Raw genomic sequence first — 21,033 nt, forward strand, 5'->3', positions numbered from 1 at the left:
TAAGTAAATGAAATCTTTTTTTAAAAAGGAAAGTGCAAGTGAGAAACACCATTAAATAAATAAATAAATAAATAAATAAATAAATGTTTAATTATGTCAGCACGTTGATGTTATCCATAGTTCTCCACATTTAAATTTTAGCAATATTGTAGCTAATATAAAAGACTAGGTGGGCATATTGCAACTCTACCCCTTAATGGGTGTGTGACCATACAGAAGCTGCTTAATTACTCATGTGTTTCTTTTTCTGTATGAACAAAACATGAAAATAGACATCTACATTCTATACCTTAGTAGGAATGAAATAGCATAGGTAATATTTACATGAAATAACATAGGTGAGAGCCCCTTCCCCTCCCTATACTGATAGTACTTGGCACAAGCAGGTAGTAAGTAATTGATATATTGTTCCCCTTTGTCTTCTTATGCTCTGTGTCAGAAAAAAACATTCATTGAAGAAAAGTTGTGTTGAGAGAAAGGATCTTTTCAGCAGTATGAGTTTTAGGTAAGACTTTTGTTATGCTGTTGGAACTGCAATTAGTGGATGAGAAGGGCTCATACGTACTTAGCTAGTACCGGGCCATCTCTACACCATACTACTGTCTTCTCCACACAATTCCATAACTGCCTCAAAAAAGGAAAGGATATGCCAAACTTTTCTCTTGCTATGAAAAAGTTTTTTTTTTTAAGATTTATTTATTTATTCATGATACACATGGGGGCGGGGGCGTGCAGAGACACAGGCAGAGGGAGAAGCAGGCTCCATGCCGGGAGCCCAATGCGGGACCCGATCCCGGAATTCCAGGATCACGCCCTGGGCAAAAGGCAGGCACCAAACTGCTGAGCCACCCAGGGATCCCCTGAAAAAGTTTTAATTGAAAACCAGGATTCTGGGCTGAATACAGCTTCAGCAGATTCCCCATTAAATTAGAAGGGGTTTTTCATTTAAGTCCTAGTGTTGATATGTCACTATGCTCTGTCACTTTGAAAAGCGATAGTGCTTTGTTATCAGCACTGAGCCCTGACAGGCTTTTGATGTAGACTTAGACTAAAATAGATTGCCAGAATGATGAAGGCGCTGCTTACCTTCTAACACCTCCAGGCTGTGGATGTGGGCAAAGGTGCTGACCTATTGCTCTGTCCAGCCCAGTGGGTTTGATCATCTCCAGCTGAATATTTTCACATTTTAGATTGTAAGTTGAAATTGTAGAAGGGTTGATAGGTTTTCAACAGAAGCATGAATGTTACTGATAGCATATGATTTATGCCATCTAGAGACTTAATTTCTTAGGCAAATTGTTAATAATTAATTCTTGCCCTTTAACTTATACATTCTATTTAGAAAGTCTTTAAAGAAAGAAAACCGTACTTGGTGAGTTATAGAGGAAGTTGGCCTGCCAAAAAACATAGTCATTCCTTGAATTAAACACCATGTGCCAACCTTCTGCCAAGCACTGAGTTAGGTGTTGCAAACAGAAAGACAATTAAGAGTACCCGTCCTCAAGCAGAGAGATATATACAGAGGTAGATACTTATAAAATAATGCAGCAAGTGAAATATTATGCATAGAATATTACTGAAGCACAAAAAGCAATTATCTTGATATCTCTTAGGAAACAGGTAACAGAAATAGTGCATGTGTAACCAGTATCCTTGTTCCTAATGACCAGATCAGCACATTCAATGTATAGCTGAATGTTTAGATTGATATGACATTACCTTTCTTGGCTAGGAACAAGATTTCTCTTAGGAGAGGCTGAACATGCATATTCAAATAGAGTTTGCTATCAGAAAAGTGGAAAGGTTTTTGAGGGCTCAGAATTAGTATTTCTTCTTACATTTGCCACCCCACCCCCAGACACGCACACAGTTTAACTCTCTGTACACCATAGTGTCCCATGCCTTTCTGCTGTTGGCCATATAGAAAATAAATACTTTTTGAAAAAGCTTTGCTCTATAACATTTCCAGGCTCCTTCATGTGGGCTCACTTTTCTACTCAGCATGTTTCTCTACATTAAACTCTGGTAGATATGATAAGCAAGTAGCTAAAGAGCATTTAAAAGAGTTTACACTGTGAATGGAAAAATACAGATTTTACTGCCTTTGTTGCCTTTTAAAACTAAACCTCTTCTTGAATGTATTTGTATAGGATTTTCATAGCCCTCCCCTCTGGAGCAATGTTTTAGCAATGCTGCTCTGAGTTTTAATCACTGGATATTTGTTTTTTTCTTCCACACTAATTTCAAATCACAAACTAACATTCAAATTGAAAACAGTAATAGGTTTACAGTCTTTCAATTTACTTTTAACTTCATGCTATCTAAAAAAAAAAAAAAAAACTTCAGGCTATCTTTTCAGAGCATCTGATCAAGTTTAACACCATTGGATAGTTTAAAACTCAGTTTGCAGTAATCCACAGCCCTCAGAAATATTTGACTTCTACCTAAAAGTAAATAAAGGTAAAAAGTCTCTACATCTTCAATAAAAGTTTTCAAAAATGAATCAGCCACATGTTTTGAGTCCCATCTCTGTGAGCAAATTTCCAGAATAAATCATTTCTGGGCTTGGCTGAATTCCAGAGCACTGCAGGTCTCAGTCCAGAGGGCTGCATATATATGCAGATTGGCCATTCAAAGTTAAGGAAATACCTGCTTTCTATATTTATAGATGCTGCCACTTATATTTTGCATTTTATATGATCATTTCCTTGTCTACCTTAAACTATTAAGTTCATGAGTATGGGAATCTCTTCATTGTATTTCCAGCCATAGCTCACTCAGTACCTAGACCAACAGTAGGCACTCAAGGAATACCTGCTAAATCGCCAAATCCCGTGTTTAGGACTGTGAGTGAATAATGGGAACAGAGTTGTACTCAGATGTTAAAGATGACTTCGTATATATTGATCCCTAGATATATGAAGTCAAAAATAACAACAATAAGGAGGGCTTAGATAACTAAAAGTGTTCCTAGAGTAGTATAGCAAATAGGTTCCAGGGAGCTTCATGGACGCTTTCCCCTACCTCACTTATTAACTGGCATTAAGGTAGGAATGTATAGCACAATGCTTCCTTTAAGCAACAAACTTTCAGAAGTATTGCTCCAAGACACAACTCACATAGCAAATAAAGTATAATGTCTTAGAATGGTCTTTAGGACCTGAATTTCTAATTGAGATCTTGTTTTAAAATTTCCTAACTCACACACACACACACACACACACACACACAAACAGGGCATATGCAATATATACTTCTGTGTGTGTAGGTATATATATAAGAAATAGCAATGCTATCTATATACAATTGATACATATACTAATATATATGAGTAACTATATATTTATACATTATATAAGTAACATGTTTGTAATATTTAAATATTACATATGTGATATCTATGTAATACAAACTTATTTATTATAGAAGTCATAACTAAGTTATTAAGCTGTTATCCCTTTTGACAATAAATATCATCTCTCTTGGTCTTACTTACTCTCTATTTCCCAGTTGGGCTTTTAGGCATTTGATGGTGAGAGAATGAGTTAATTTTACCTCTCTAAACAAAGCCAACTGGGAAATGGCTTGGATGCCACCATGGAGGTAATAGAAGATGCCCAATTTTGGTAAATAAAAAACATGTGACTAGATGTCTCCTCATTATTTCAATATTGTATAAATAATACTCTTAAAAATATCAAACAGATCATAAGAATATCTTATAATATTTCAACTCCAATTTTATAGAGAAACACAAACTGTAGCTGTCAGAATGATCCTCTTTCCTAAGCAAAACAACTAACGTAGCAACAAGGTGTATGAGGAGATCAGCAATTTATAAAAGGACTACCTTTTGCTTCTAGTTTTAAATTCTTCACTGGGTCAAACTGTGACTTCATGGCTACTTATTTAATGTGTGTTTGTGTGCATAGGTCTGTGTTTTCTTTCCAGTTATGTTGCCAGTTTATTCAGCAATTTTACCATTTTGACAAAGCTTATGGATTTAAGACGTTTTATAGCAGAATTATTTATTATGAACAAAGTTTCATCTTAATAAAGATGTACTTGTATGGACAAGTACATTTTAATTTTTTCAAGATACATTAATGAAAAAATATTCTGGATCTGTTTTCATTCTTTCTTTTATTCTACACTCCTTCCCCACAAAAAAGTATGCACATATACATAATTATTTTTTACATAATTATTAAGACAAAATTAATATGATTCAGTCAGAGTTCAGGTATGACATTTGTTAATTCATATGGCTAGTGCTCGAAAGGAAATATTATTTATATAAAGGTAGTCTTATAGGGCTAAGCAACAAAAGAAAACCGAATTGAATATGGCAAATAACATGGAATTAAGTACTGTTTCAAGCGTAATTTTTTTTTAAATGTGGTCATTCTGCACTGTTATTCATTCTGTTCAAAGAAAAAGCAACCTTGAGTAATGTATTTTTAAAATCAGCAACTTAATTAGAGGAAAATTTTTAAACAGGCAAAACAAAACAAAACACCCAGAGTATGAAAATCAAAACAGGAAATTACGTTACAATAAGAGGTAATCAAATCATTCCTTTAAGAAGCGTAGAGGCGGCGGCCAAATGGCAGCGCCTGAGGAGCCGGATATAACCCAGGAGCAGACAGAGAAACTGCTGCAGTTTCAGGATCTAACTGGCATAGCAACTATGGATCAATGCTGCCATCCCTTGGAACAGCATTACTGGGACATAGAGGCTGCTGTACAGGACCGATTGAATGAACAAGAGGGTGTGCCAGATGTTTTCAACCCACCTCCATCCTGACCCCTGCAAGTTAATACAGTTGAGCACAGGCTCTACAGTTAGGCTATTGCAAGACCACAGCCAAGGGGGCTGCCTGGATGGGGTTATTACTTAATAATGCTTCCATTCCGATTTACCTACACAATACTTGATATATTTAGGTTTGCCCCTCGCAGCTGGGTCACTGACCCCGTTGGGGACATTGTTTCATTTATGCTCTCTTTTGAAGAGAAATATGGGAGGGCACACCCTGCCTTCCACCAGGGAACGTACAGCCAGGCACTTAACGATGCCAAGCGGGAGCTTTGGTTGCTTTTGGTTTGTCTTCATGGAGATGATCCCCAGGACTCCGATGAGTTCTGTTGCAACACACTCTGGGCCCTGAAGTTATTTCCCTAATAAACACTAGGATGCTTCGCTGGGCATGCTCCGCAAATAAACCTGAGGGATATAGGGTCTTGCAGGGTTTAGGAGGGAACACCTATCCATTCCTGGCCTTGATTATGCTGAAGGATCAGAGAACGACTGCAGTGGGACCCGATGACCTTATTAACCAGCTGACATGTATCATGGATGCAAACCAGACTTACCTCGTGTCAGAACGCCTTGAAAGGGAAGAACGAAATCAGACCCAGGTCCTGCGACAACAGAAAGACGAGGCCTATCTGGCCTCTCTCAGGGCTGACCAGGAGAAGGAAAGGAAGACACGGGAGGAGCCAGAGCTGAAGGGGCGCAAGGAGGAGGAGGAGGTGCAACAGCAAAAGTTGGCAGAGGAGAGAGGTGCGCGGAATCTACAAGAGGAAAAGGAGGGGAAGCTGGAGTATCTGCCCCCAGAGCCTTCCCCTGATGACCCTGAAAGTGTCAAGATCATTTTCAAATTAGCCAATGATTCTCGAGTAGAGAGATGATTCCACTTTTCGCAGTCTCTAACAGTAATCCATGACTACTTCTTCTCCTTGAAAGAAAGCCCTGAAAAGTTTCAGATTGAAGCCAACTTTCCCCGGCGGGTGCTGCCTTGCATCCCTTCAGAGGAGTGGCCCAACACCCCCACACTTCAGGAGGCCAGACTTAGCCACACAGAAGTTCTCTGTTCAGGACCTGAAAGATGAATGACATTTTTCTTCCCTCTCCCCTCCTAATCCCTAAACGAAATGGAGAAACAAACAAACAAACAAAAACCGAGAGAGAAATTCATATTATTATTATAATACAATATTTTTTTTAAGATTGCTGTATCCTAAGGGAGGATCAGAAACCATGCAGCCCAAAAGAGTCACCACCTGTGTGTGTGTGTGCGAAGGTCAGCAGTGAACGTTCCCACTGGCAAGCCCACCCTTCCCTACTGCCTCTGCACCACACACCTTCCAAAGAAAGGTCGAAGGACTTCGACCCAGTCATTGTCCCAACTGGGGAAGGGGACATTCCCACTAGTTCTCATTCATCCTTGCTTTTATGAAAAATAAAAGTGGAAAAAAACATCTATCAACCAGCTACTACTGCAGCATCTCCTGACGACTTGCTTCTCCCACCACCAGAGAAGAGGCACAGAAGAGAGATGTTCCTTGAACTTCCCACATTTTATGAATAACTTCTAAATGTTTTTTGTTGCTTTGTAATGACCAAAGGAATGAGACTGACAATGTTGTGCCCCTAAGTAATAAGCAGGTCAGCACAAGGTGGGTGCAGCCCAAAATAGTCAGTCCTGCTCTGCTTGTCCAGGGGTAGGGGGTTTTGTTAAATTTCCTGAGTCCCACAACATAGCTGGGTTTTTTTTTTTTTAACTTTATTTGATAAAGAGCCAATTCTTAAGCCCATGAATTCATGCTCTGGGCTCCTTAGCCCACAAGAGTGTAATAAAGGTGACCTGGGCTGGTTTGTGCTTATTTTTGCCATTGTCCCTCTCACATTCCTAGAGAGGTTGTTCTTTTTTGTCCAACTCTTGCTGTCCTTTCTTACCATCTATGCGCCTCGCTTGGAGTATTGGGAGAAATCTGGAGTTCATTGCCCCACAAAGTCTCTGTACAGATATCCCCATATATGCAGTGTGAACTCTGTGTATACTCATTAACTGCAGTTGTCCCTTGGAATCTGTACTAGATGGTTACTATGCAATCTGAACCAAAGGATAGCAGCTCTTCATTCCTCTTCTGATGTGTACGTGCTCTTCCTGCCCAGCCCCGAGTGTTCCTGAATTGCCAATCTTGGTGCCTTATCAAAGGACTAGCAGGGTCAATGGTAGAACCAGCAGAACCCCATGATGGTGCCCTGCCTGTATCAGTGGGAGAAGTGGGTGGTGGTGGTGGTGGTGGTGGTTCAAGGATAGAACTAGAAACCTTGAAGGGAGCCAAGACAGAACTCCAGGTGTGTGTAAACTGCTGGAAGGTACAGTTAGTTTCTGATATAGCCACCTGCTGGAGGCAGGTTTTAATCCTCTCCCTCTATTGCTGTTTTGAGGTAATAGGGGTTTTTTAACCTCTGGATGGATGTCCCTTCTTTGGTTGAGTTTATGGTAATGGGTACATGGGTCATGCCATGTATTATTAACAGATGTCAGCATGAGCTGGCAAATATTCCAAAGTGTTCTATAGCTAGACTGGTGCAGACTTGTAACACAGCAACCTACTGAAGTAACTGGAGCCTAGCATGCTTTGAGGCCAGGCTTCATATCAAGATAAAACATAACGTGGTAGATTTGCAGTCTCCAAAGGCTTTCTCTCTTGCTTCCCTAAAATCTAAGGGCAACTCTTTCTCTTTTAGGTAGCAGTGATGTACGTGGCTTCTCCTCTGCATCCCACAGTGGTTGGGGTAAACATGGGTAAGGGACAGAATAAGGAACCTCACAAGGCACCACCTAGGGAGCCCGGGAATTACCCAGTGGTCTTGGCACAGATGTCTAAAACACCATCTCTAGGAAAATTTAATTTAATTCTGCTCCTCGCTGCCGATTATTCCATTTTGTTTACTGCTGCCTCAAGGCCAGATGAGTGGGAAGTCACTGTCTATTGGCATGAAAGGTATCTGGAATGGATACCAGGATAAAGCATGTTCTCTATTCAGCCTTATGTGAAGTCTGCTTCATGCTTACAACCATGCAAAGAGGAATTTTCCCACATAACTTTGAGTCTCCCTCCCTGTCAAACTCATAGCTATTTCCCCGGCAGTACACAGAAGGGCAGGATTTTAAGGGCCTTCTCTAGGTTGGGTATTGTTTTGGGTGTTTTGCCCACACATCTTTGGGAAGTTGTAAAACTTTTTCCTTAATTCAGTCTGCATCTTATTCTACAACGTGCACGTTATGTCTCTTGGCCTTTCAATACTTGTTCAGGGAAGGAGGTCAGATGCCAGACTGTTAAGAAAAAGTGTATGTCGGTACGGTTCTTGGGATGGCCTACCCATTTACTTTAGGTTTCAGGAAGTTTTATCTGAAGCACATGTTCCTTCCTAGTCCATGTGGAAACAAGCCTGCTTTGCTCAGACCCCATTCCTGTCTCCTTACCGTAGGGCTGCTGCATAGGTGTCATCTCCCTTCCTCCTCCAGGAAGGATGCACATTTTGTCACTTAAAGCCAGTACAATCTGTTACTCCCAAGGACCTCGGAACTCCATGGGACCTGCAAGGGAGAAAATACTGAGAAGCCGATGATCTGCAAGGATTCGCTCATTTCCAGATCACCTCCGGGTTGTTTCAGCTGTTTATCAAACAGCAAGCCATCAGCCTAAAAAAAAAAAAAAAACACTTGTTTCAAGTTCTCTTCTGCATCCCAAAACTGACGTTGTAGATTCAACTGAATGACATGGGAAATGACCAAGCAAAGACACCCAGTTGGAGTCCGTTGAATTTCTGCAGTTAGTGGGGCATTTCTGGTCTTTTCTTCCACTTCTGCAGAATTTCCTGCAGCAAATACTTCTTTTGTCCTTGCTTGCCTCCACTGTGATGTTTGGATAAAAAATGATCAGAGAATATCTCTTAAAAAATAATAAGGAACCTAGAATCTTCAGCTGAGCAGTCATTATGAAAATTGCTAATGGTGCCAAGGCCAAGGAAAGAGTTTCAGAAAATAACTGTGGGAGGAAAGAGTGATAACCCCCAGAATGCAAAATCAGGGGAGTATTACCTGGTGCTTGAACAAGGAGCTCCACTTTGCAACTGTTTCCTTTTTTTTTTTTTTTTTTTTTAGGACTTGTGAGGAATGCAGCAAACAGGAAATCCCTCCACAAAAGATGCAGTGTCCCAACTTGGTACTGCGCCTGAATAGTTTACGTGATAATTTACTGAAGAAATCTAGTGTACTTTAAATTTTTTTCATAAAAGTTCCCATTGTGTTGTAGGTTAACATTAAATGTTTTATACAAAAAAATCATTTTTAATCATTAATGATTAAATCATTCTGGTAAAAGATTAATATCAATGTAGTATGAATAAGCCCATTATAAATAGCATGTTGTCTGAAAATGGAAAGAAGAGTTTAGATACATGAACCTGAAAGTCATCACTAGAAACCATTAAGATACCTAGAATTTTCATCTGAATTCACTCATTCTTAATTGATCATTTATCTATCACCAGTAGGTTGGACTTTTGTGGGGTTTGGGATAAAAAAAAAAAAAAAAAGAAAAAAAACAAACTCTCCTTAAGTAACTTTCATTCAATCAAGAGAAAGAAAAAATATAAACAGGTAATAGCAACATTCTCTATCTGTATACAAAATGCTTATAGATGCTACTTATTTATTATATGCCCATGTCAGAATTTGTTTTTTTTAATTTTTTTTAATTTTTATTTATTTATGATAGTCATACAGAGAGAGAGAGAGAGGCAGAGACATAGGCAGAGGGAGAAGCAGGCTCCATGCACCGGGAGCCCGACGTGGGATTTGATCCTGGGTCTCCAGGATTGCGCCCTGGGTCTAAGGCAGGCGCTAAACCACTGCGCCACCCAGGGTTCCCCCATGTCAGAATTTGTATACATAAACCAAGTCAGGGATGCTGGCCACCTCTTTGAAGTTTTTCACCATTTTACCCAGCTCTTCATTCTTTTTTTTTTAATTTTTATTTATTTATGATAGTCACAAAGAGAGAGAGAGAGAGGCAGAGACACAGGCAGAGGGAGAAGCAGGCTCCATGCACCGGGAGCCCGACGTGGGATTCGATCCCGGGTCTCCAGGATCGCGCCCTGGGCCAAAGGCAGGCGCTAAACCACTGCGCCACCCAGGGATCCCCCCAGCTCTTCATTCTTGTTTGATAGTTATTAAACACCTGAGGGGAAGAATCTAGTAAAACCAAAATATTTAAATAGTCACACAATGGTCATTTTGACAGAGATGTTGCTGGTCATAAACCAGTCATGTGGGGATCCCTGGATGGCTCAGCGGTTTAGTGCCTGCCCTTGGCCTAGGGCGTGGTCCTGGAGTCCCGGGATCGAGTCCTGCGTCGGGCTCCTGGCATGGAGCCTGCTTCTCCCTCTGCCTGTGTCTCCGCCTCTCTCTCTCTTGTCTCTGTGTCTGTCTCTAATGAATAAATAAAATCTTAAAAAATAAATAAATAAACCAGTCATGTGAATTACACCAAGTTATTTTGCAGCTGATTATACAGCTGTAAGTACTTCTTTTAGTGATTGCATCAAGAGTACTAATATATACATCTGGATTGGAAGACTGAGATGCAGTATTGAGGTGGAAGGCTTATTTGAAATCCATCTGCTATGGATTTTAACTTCACCAGGGTGGTAAAATGATCTGAACCACATAATCTACTCTAGTATCTTCTCCTAGTTTCATAGGGAACAGCAGGAGAGATACAAAGTTGCGAGAAATCCAAAGTTGGAAACCTTTTCATGTAGTGTTCCTGAATCTCAAGGAAATCCAGCTTATTAGTTTCAAAAGAATCTTTCAGCCACTACTGCATCTGTGCTTCCATCTGGGTGGGGACCTAACTGAAATGTGATTCCATGTTGGAAACCAGTATACAGAAAAGTCAGTTCCCAGCTTCAGAGGAGATTGGCAGAATACAGTTTGGATCCAGGTTCAGTAAGTACAATTTGCTAGTTTATTTTAGTTTCCAAAGCCATCCAACTTTCATTTGCCCTGGCTCTTGATGTTTTAGAAACTTGGCAATAGAATGATCTTATTAAATAGATCCTCCCCTCATATAAGCATCTTCAGATTGAAAGGCCACATAAATTTTGTTTTTCAATTCTAAACGCATACAAGATTTTTATCTGTCCCATTATGGATCAGACTTACCTTTCGTTTCTCCCTAGCTCTCCTGTATTTTTTTCTGTATTCATTTAGATTTAATTTTTTTAAGGCAAGAACCATGTATAAGGTGACTTATTCATGTTCAAAATCTTAGTACTTAATACAAAATCTGGCATATAGTCATTAATCAATAGCATTATAGTTAATAATACATATTATGAGGAAAACATTTTCTATTAACATAGATTACTTTTCAGGCCTATCATATATGACATATATATGTATATACACATGTATACACATATCTGTGATACATATCTCTCTATATGTTACAGTAATAATTGGTATGTGAAGTTGTACCTGCACATATATATATAATCTCTATCAGATTCCCTAGCCATAATATCAACACAGCAAAGAATACATCTTAATAGAAAGATTTATGATTAGTAAATTAAACAGAGAATGGCAATATGACCCAGCAATTTCACTCCTAGGTATCTGCTCAAAAGAATGAAAACTATTACTCAAACAAAAAATTGTATGTAGATGTTCATAGCAAAATTCACAATAGCCAAAAGGTAGAAAGGATGCAAATATCCACCAACTGAGGAACAGATAAACAGAATGTGACATAATACATACAAAGAATATTATTCAGCCATAGAAATAATGAAGTCCTAGCACATGCTACAACACGGATCAAGCTTGAAAACTTTATAATGAGGGAAAGAAACCAGTCATAAAAGTTACATATTATATGATTCCATTTATATCAAAAATCCACCCTGACACATACATAGAGACAGGAAGAAGATCTGTGGTTGCCAGGGGCTGGGCTGGGCACGAAGTGATGGGAAGATAATAGTTGGTTTCTTTCGGGGTTGATAGAAATGTTTGGAGCTAGATAGAAGTGATGGTTTTCACACATTGTGAATGTAAAGTAAATGCTAAATTTCACATTTGAAAGTGGTTAAAATGGTAAATTGTATGTGTATTTTACCATAACAAATATATTTGTGCCAGAATTGCTGTTTAATCAAACTACATTTTAAAAATTAAAAATCTTGAATTCATTATTTTTTTTCTAGAATTATATAGCAGTTATAGCTCACCTGACTTACTTGACTAAAATCATCTTTTTTTTTATTTTTATTTATTTATGATAGTCACAGAGAGAGAGAGGCAGAGACACAGGCAGAGGGAGAAGCAGGCTCCATGCACCGGGAGCCCGAAGTGGGATTCGATCCTGGGTCTCCAGGATCGCGCCCAGGGCCAAAGGCAGGCGCCAAACCGCTGCGCCACCCAGGGTTCCCTTCTTTTTTTTTTTTTAAGGAAACTTCAGTCTATTGAAATCTCTGTTCTCTATCGATGAAAATATATCAAAATCATTAATTACTTTAGTTCAAATGATTGATTGTTATCCATAGTTCACCTACTCTTTTCTTTTCCATTATAATAACTAATTCAATGCTGTTCCTTTGAGAAAAAGGCAGGTTTTTTTAAATTAAATACTGAAAATCTAAATATTTTTGTGGATACAATTAATTTTTTCAAAGAAAATTATTTTAAAAGTTTTACCTGCCATTGCTTTGTAGTTCATAATCATTAGAATTCATAACATAATCATTACTTTACTGTCTTATGTCACTGGATAGAGATCATCAATATGTAAATTATATATATAATAGATGGAGTTATAAACACTAAAAGTATCGAGTCAATGGAATAATATTACGAAGGAGAGATGATGTTGAAATTATGGTGGTGTAGATGAGCTTCACTGAAAAATATAAACTTTCACATGCATCTAGAAAAATTGATAGGATTTGATAGTTTACCATAGCAGGAGAGAATGATGAACATTCCAGGTGTCCAGGCAAGACAGAAGATGCTTCAGGATTTCAATATCTCCATTGTAAATGATTGAAAATGCCTTGCCACTATTTCCCAGCGTGTAACTGCATCCACCCATACGTGTCCTGTACACTCTGGGATGAGAGATCTTTCTAAAAGACAAATCTATTTGGCCTAATAATTACAATAGCATGCATTTATGCAGTGGTTACTTTGTCCCAGACACTGTTGTGTCTTCACAGTTAAACACTTAATCATCATAACAATTGTGCAAGATTTTTCCTTACCCTGTCAAAATACTTATAAATATTACAAGAAAATCAGATTCTGAATCCCACCATGAGCTGCCTGTATCTTCTGACTCAATGTTCAAACCAAATGACTCAAATACAAGAGAAACAGTAACTTATCCAATTATCTAATAGGTACTTACTGAATGCCACGTCCTCTCACCCCTCCATATGTCTTTGTCTGTGTGATGTCTGTGGACTCAAATGTTCCCTGCTACCTTCTTATTTCCTCTGCCTTTTGTATGAATGTACATTCCCTCTCACCTTTGAGCAGTATTCTCTGATGTAAAAATAGTTACACTTTGTTTTTATGCCCAGGTTTTGGCTATTATTTATAAAGCTGTGTTAAAGATTCAAATATAGTTCTTTGTGTAAACATATATTTTCATTTTTGTTGGGTAAGTGCCTATAAGAGGAATTGCTGGATCATTAGGAAAGTCAAGTTTAACTTTCTGAGAAACTGCCAAACCACTCTCCAAAGTGCAGTGGCACATTTCATTTCTTACAATCATTTTGTCCCTCATCTTCAACAAAACTTAGTATTATTGGTTTTATTAATTTCAGCCATTCTGCTGAGCATGTAGTGCTATCATATGTGATCTGGTTTGTGTTTTCCTAATGACTAATGATGTTGAGCGTCCTTTCCTGTGTATTTTCCGTTCGTTTATCTTCTATGGTGAAATGTATGATAAAATCAAAACCCCATTTTAATTAAGTTACTTGGTTTCATACTAAGGAGTAGTAAGATTATTTAGATATTCAACTTACATGTCCTTTATCACATATATGTGTTACAAATATTTCACTTGAATTTACAACCCTGAGGTCAGGAGTCCCTCGCTCTACTGACTGAGCCAGCCAGGCTCCGTAGCCTGCTTTACTTTTTTATACTACTTTGGACTCTTATTTTTCCTGAATCTGTGTGTATATACTTTTTAGCAACTTGGGAAAATTCTGGCTATTTGTTATTCAAATATTTTGTTCTTACTCTGTGTCCTTCATTTTCTAGCAATCCAATTACATGAATGTATGCTCTGTTAATATACCAAGTCCTTTGTTTTTAAGCTTGGTAAGAAAAGTCTTGGGAAATTTTTATACTTAATTTAGCTTCAAAACTAAGGCAGTATCCTGAGGACTCTACTTAATGCCCTGTGTATCACTAGATCTTTCCACACTGGCAAGTGGACACATGAGTTATCCTCAGCCCTGTGAGAGCTCCAGGAACTTTTCTACTCCTTTCCTGTAGCTCTTTCCAAGGCTTCTGGTATTTTCTTCTCATGAAATGTACAGAGCAATACTCAGTGACAGAATTGGGAGATTCTTTGAGGTTTTACAGAGTTGTGTGTCTCTGCAACTACCCACTCCGCTCTCTTATTCTGACCTGTCAAATCTAGTTTTCTTGACTGCTCCCAAAATTTGGTCTCTATCTCTGCAACTTGGCAAGATGGCTTGATTCCATTACAGCTAACCCTCCTTTGTTGTTTGGTACAATTGAAGGGCTCATCTTTTTTGTGGTTCACTTATGCCAGGGGTCATAGTCCTATGTTGCTTGTTGTCCAGTATTTGAAAAATGTTACTTATGTTTTGTCTGCTGTCTAATTGTTTAACACAGAAGAGGTTTTTTTGTTTTGTTTTGTTTTGTTTTGTTTTTGTTATTTCCTCCTAACCAAGGTTGAAGTTCTAGTCCAATTCCACATGTTGAGTTTAAGGAATTGATGAAACATATAGCAAGGTGTCAAAACAGGCAAACATGGCCTTAGAAAGGAGCTTATTTTTATATTAAATTTCCCAATTATTTTTTAAGTATAAAATTGAAAGTAGAGAAATAAGTGATTCATTGGGAATTACTATATATTATATTCAAAAAGCAGAAGACTAAAGATGTAATTCTTGGGGAGTCATATGTAAGAGAAGAAAGATTTATAAAAGTAAAGTTATATGTTAAATAAAAGCAGACACAATTTTAAGAAATTTGGAGTTATTCTGAAAATTGATTGGTACTTAAAGGAAGAACCATGTTCTGATGTTTTCCCCTAAAATTTCAGCAAGTTCTAAAAAAAAATAAACATAAAAATAAAATAAAATTTCAGCAAGTTCTTGATTGAAAAATTTTAAAGGGATATTATTTTCCAATGAAATGACAGTTGGCATCAGACATTTGTGCCTGCTGACAAGACAGTGACATGGTACCACAACAAGTGCCTACGATTCAAATGGTGTCTAGACAGGAGGGATCATTTTAAACTTCTTATTTTTCACTGTCATCAAATTCTGTACCATACATTTTCTTTTATGCACAGTGATTAGACATAGATTTTACATAAAAGGAACATAGAGGGGACAATACTGTTGTATACTGTAAATAATTAGAGGAGTCAGTTTATTTAAGTAGATTGTTCAAGTTAAGTAGATGTTCAAGAGTATAGTCTATAGCTCTCTCATGAAGATAAAATCAAAACACTGAACTGTGACTTAATTCTTTGATATATACATGTACACATGCGTGCATATGTAAATGATTGAGATATGATACCAAATTAAATCATCTGTCAATCTAAAATAATTCTAGTAGACTAATTTATTGACTATTCTATTTCACTTCGCTTGATAAATATTGTTAGAGTTGTAAAACTAGAACCTTTAGTTTTATAATTACATTAAAATATATCCTTGACTCTATCTTTGATTGGTAGTTCCCTGGGAGATGAAGGAATTTTGTGATAAAAATATAAGTGAACATCTGAATTTAAAGAAACTTGTGGATTTCTAGAGAATTATAAATTATCCTTAAATTACCAAACTTTAAGTGATCAGAAATCATATAGAGCTAATCATGTCAGCTATTCTGAAAAAGTTGAATAATTTCCTAGTTAAGCCCATTTGGAAATGCACAGAGAAAAAATTTTAAATGCTTTAAATAATTTATTATATCTTTTCGGAAAGAAATTTCTGGGGTAAGTACAGTACATTTCAAAGACATAAGAATCATAGACATGAGTGGGAAATATCAGAAAGGGAGACAGAACATGAGAGACTCCTAACTCTGGGAAACGAACAAGGGGTGGTAGAATGGGAGGTGGGCAAGGGGTGGGGGTGACTGGGTGACGGGCACTGAGCGGGACACTTGATGGGATGAGCACTGGGTGTTATGCTATATGTGGGCAAATTGAACACCAATAAAAAATAAATAAACAAATAAAAAACAAAGACATAAGAATCAAATGATCACGTCTTTACTAATTTATTTTGGCATTAAAACCATGTTCAATTATGGATCAACTTTGTATACATATTCCTAAGAACTATCCATCATTCCACAAGTTTAGATTAACTTTTAGTAAAATATATACAAAGAAACTGTAGTCTGTATTTTAAAGTTTTTTCCCCAAACCTATAGTAATTTTATTTATGAAGCAAAAATAAAACATTTATCTTTAAATTAAATAGCGTCATAATACCAACATTTTGGGAAGCACTTTATTCTTAATCTACGTAGGACTGGAATAAACATAAACTGTGACCTACTGTATCTTAACCCCTGAGAAACTCATATCCGCATGTACCCAAATGTATGTATAATTTTCAGAAAAGCATTGTTCAAAATAGTTTGACAGTAGGGAGTAATATCCAAACATTTTTCAACAACAGAATGCATAGAGTGTGGTATTATCATTACAATATTATAATTAAGACCTATAACAATAATTTAACCACAACCACACTCAAGAACATAACTGCATCTTATGATAAATTGTGATAAAGATGTAAGACATAGAAATACATATAATGTGATTTTTGGGGGGGTAGTTAAGAACAGGTAAATCTAAACTTCATTCTTTGGGATGTACACCTGATAGTAAAACAAACAGAATAAGGAAATTATTACTAAGTTATGATAGGGTTCTTGCAGAATGATGGAAAGTGATTGCTTGAGGGTTTCTTGAGTAAGGCAATGTTCTTTTTCTTGGCCTAGATGTTGTTTATAGGATCACATACATTTTAATTGTTTGCTAAACAATTGTTTGTCAAAGCTGTGTTTGATGCACTTGTGTCTAATAACAAAAAAATTTTAAATATAAAATTTCAGAAATGACCGACCTAACAATATTTGGTATATAACAGGTTTTCAAGCTCTTTACAAGTTTCTGTACAAATGACTTTTTCTCTATGTCAGTTTTATCATTTGCTATGTAAATACTAAGTATCCTCTTCATATTTCTAAGCAGATTAATCTATGATTTAATCTTTTTATTTGAACAAACTTTGTTTAACCGGTGCAGCCCTGTCAATTTCCCCATATGTTGCTTTCATATTTCACTATGAACAATTTATCCCTCTCAAGTTAATATGGAAAAACATGAATTTTATTGATGATACATCTTGTGTTTAATTGTGAAGCACCACTGTGACTAATGAGACTTGTGTTCTTGTTATTTACTTGTAATTTATTAAGATCTGTCTTTGGAAAGGGGCAAATAGAACACATTATGTTGTTGATGACAATATTTGATAGTCAATAATCATTACCTGATTAAAATATAAGAATCAGGGATGGGATACTTATATCTTTTGTAAGTAAAAGCAGGAATATAGGCTGCAGAGAGAAAAAGGACAGAAAATCCAGGCCTATGAGATACTTGGAGATGGATGTCTGAGAGATCCAGATACCCAGATTCACAAAAAACAGTGACATATGGATTATGTGCCATATGTAATTTCTGAAAGAATTCCTATCTACTAAGTATCAATCCAAAAAGCAGTAATTGATGAATAGGATTGAAGTTCTTTCAATAGCCTGCTTTAAATATAGATGGTATAAAATCTGTTTCGTGAGAAACAAGATAATCTGATAGAAAACTAGCTATATGATATTAAGTAAATGGTTCTTATTTCTTCATATAAAAAGCACGTTACCGCCATGTAAAGCAAGTGATTCTTAGGTTGAAAACCTCAACATGCCTGGTTCTTGATGTACAGAATCCTTTCTGCATGAAAGAAAGACCTTGGATCTTTTGGGGTTTTTATTTGAGGATTCCAGTGTTCAGTATATTAGGAGAAAGTCTACCAGTGTAGCTGACGCAATAAGTTCACAATCTCATGTAGGCAGCTGCATCTCTGGGATGGCCAGCCCCAGGCTAATTGCCAACCAAGCAAAGAGTTCATTTTTGCCTGCGTTCTTCCAATGAGGATACAACTAGAATGAGTGCTGGTGTTGGGGGAGGCTAAACTCCACATCTACCCATCTTAGGTTCTCCCCGGGGGGACTCATTACCAAGAGGATATCATCAAAAGAAAAAATTTATAAAGGTTTGCAGTGCACATCACACCGAAGAAATCAAAAATAAAGAGGAACTCAAAGCAGCAGCTTAAAACTGTCGGCTTTATAGCGTCTTCAGCAAAGAACAATAATACATTTGTAGAAAAAATGATAGCCTAAAGAAAAGCAATTTTAGACTACCAAGGGCGGCATACTGGAAAGGTAAATATATGGGAAGACATTAACACTAAGATTTGTTTCTGGATTCCTCTTCCCAAAAATATATATACATATATATTTTGGGGTGGCATATCCCAGCTTCCTTCACAAGGCTTTATGCCTCGCTCTAAGGAATCCCTGCTGAGCCAAGCTCTAGTTATTGGTATTTGAGTTAAATTACAGTTATAGGTGGAATGGGTTTATGAGTCATTTCATTAGAATGTTTTCAAAAGATGTGCCCTTAGTCTCTTCTTTGACCAAAAGTGTGTGCAGAAGCCCCATCCTCTAAGGGATTGTACAGAATGTCTGGAGCTCTGTAGAGTTGGTTTTTTCCCCCCTCCTGAGGAAAGCAAGATTACTCTTTAACAGTTAAAAGCGTTGTTCCTATTAGGGATAATGTAACACCACGTCATCCTTCCTATATAGTACAATCATTATGCATACACTATAAAAACAGACTGCATGGTGACTAATTTTCAAATAAACCCATAGACTAAATCACAGCATATATAAATCATTTCTATCTCAACTGCTCACTTAAACCTGAACAAATTTTCTGGAAGCATGTTAATTTTCCTATGATACTCCTTAATATTTCTTGCAGAGCTGGTTTGGTGGTCACATATTCTTGCAGTTTCTGCCTATCTTGGAAGCTCTTTATCTCTCCTTCTATTCTGAATGAGAGCCTTGCTGGATAGAGTTTTCTTGCCTGCATGTTCTTCTCATCTAGGACCCTGAATCAATCCCGCCAGCCCTTTCTGGCCTCCCAGGTCTCTGAGGAGAGGTCTGCTATTAATGTAACAATTCTCCCCATATTCGTTAAGAATCTGCTGCCTCTATCTACTTTACAGATTTTCTCTTTTTCTATAGAATTTGCAAGTTTCACTATTAAGTGTTGAGGTGTTGAACGGTTTTTATTGATTTGGGGGGAGGACCACTCTATCTCCTGGGTCTGAGTGCCTATTCCCCTCCTGAATTAGGGAAGCTCTCAGCTTGGATTTGTTTAAATATGCTTTCTGGCCCTCTGTCCTTCTGGGTGCTCTCTGGAACCCCAGTGATACGTAATTCTTCCTTCTGAAGCTGTCATGTATTTCCCTTAACCTTTCCTCGTGGTCCTTTCATTGTTTTTCTCTGTTTTCCTCAGCTTCCTTCCTTGCCATCAAGGAGTCTTCTGTGTTGCTCATTCTTTCTTCCAGCACCTTATGCCTTGCCATTAGGACCCCCAATTTGGATTGCACCTCATTTAATTGATTTTTAACTTCAGCCTGATGAGATCTTAATTCTGCAGTTGTGAAGCCTCCACCCGCCCCGGGGGGAGGCAGGACCTCGGCCGTGTCCCCCGGGCCCTGGGCTCCGGGGCCTGTGCTGCCTGCACCGCGCTCCCGGGGCCTTGGCGGGCGCCCGAAGGCAGCAGGTGCAGCGCCCCGCCCGCCCGGAGCCCCCGCCTGCCCCCCTGCTTCTCCCCGAGGCCCCGCCGCCTGCGGCTCCAGCGCTGTCCCGAGCTGGGCCCGCGGGCCTGGGGCGCTCTGCCCCGGCCGTGCCTCGTCTGCTAGTGACCCCGGGAGCCTGGGGACTCCGCCGCCCCTCCTGGGTTCAGCCCGACGCCCCTCCTCTCCGGGGCTGGGCTCTAGGGGCGCCCAGGCTTTCCCGCCAGGCTGGAGCCATCTCCTCTGGCCTGCAGCTCCCCACCCCCCCACCTGCCCCAGGCTTCTTCCTTCCTTTCCCTTTCCCTTTCCTTTTCCCTTTCCCTTTCCCTTTCCCTTTCCCTTTCCTTTTCCCTTTCCCTTTCCCTTTCCTTTTCCCCCTTTCCCCCTTTCCCCTTTTCCCCCTTTCTCCTTTTCCCCCTTTCCCCCTTTCCCCCTTTCCCCTTTTCCCCCTTTCCCCCTTTCTCCCTTTTCCCCTTTCCCTTTCTCCCTTTCCCTTTCCCCCTTCCTGTCTTGTCTTGTTAGAAGCCAAAACTTTTCTCTCTGTAGAGTTCCGGCTGTTCTCTCTTTAAATCTCAGGTCACATTCGTAGGTGTTCAGGATGGTTTGGAAGTTCTGTAGGGAAGTTGGGGACCTGGTGAGGTGAGGACCCTACTCCTCCATCTTCATAAATCCCCTCTTTCAGGGTATTTGAAAGACTGCTTTGTCTTGTCCTCCAAATGGTGCCTCGTAAAGTCTGTACGCATATTTCAATGTAATTAAAAAATAGAGCCTTTTCCAGTAGCTGTTAAAAAGAACATCTCAGTTATTTTGTATCAAAGGCAATTTCATGCACTTTTTTTTTTATAAACTGCTTATTCAGTCAGCATTTTCCAGTGCTCCTGAGAGGGCAGTGAGGTGCCAAGTGATTGGCCTATAAAGCTGCTGGCTAAGGACAAAGTTTCTGCTTGCACTCCGGACAAGTGTCTGGCGCAAAAGCAGATTCCATGGGGATGGATGTGGGG

General features: G+C 38.6%; 1 protein-coding gene and 1 pseudogene across 1 annotated transcript in view; both read left to right on the forward strand.

The window, feature by feature from the left end:
* The first annotated feature begins 3,211 nt into the window (after positions 1 to 3,211).
* LOC140594288 (FAS-associated factor 2 pseudogene) lies at positions 3,212 to 11,251 on the forward strand (annotated as a pseudogene).
* The window catches only part of PIWIL3 (piwi like RNA-mediated gene silencing 3), a 31,698-nt gene continuing 17,683 nt past the window's right edge, over positions 7,019 to 21,033 (forward strand). Inside the window, 2 exon segments of the mRNA XM_072722460.1 lie at positions 7,019 to 7,168; positions 7,544 to 7,601. Of these exon segments, the coding sequence (XP_072578561.1) occupies positions 7,019 to 7,168; positions 7,544 to 7,601 (208 nt within the window).

This window comes from Vulpes vulpes, chromosome 10 (genome assembly GCF_048418805.1).
Source record: "Vulpes vulpes isolate BD-2025 chromosome 10, VulVul3, whole genome shotgun sequence".
In the NCBI taxonomy this organism is placed as follows: Eukaryota; Metazoa; Chordata; class Mammalia; order Carnivora; family Canidae; genus Vulpes; species Vulpes vulpes.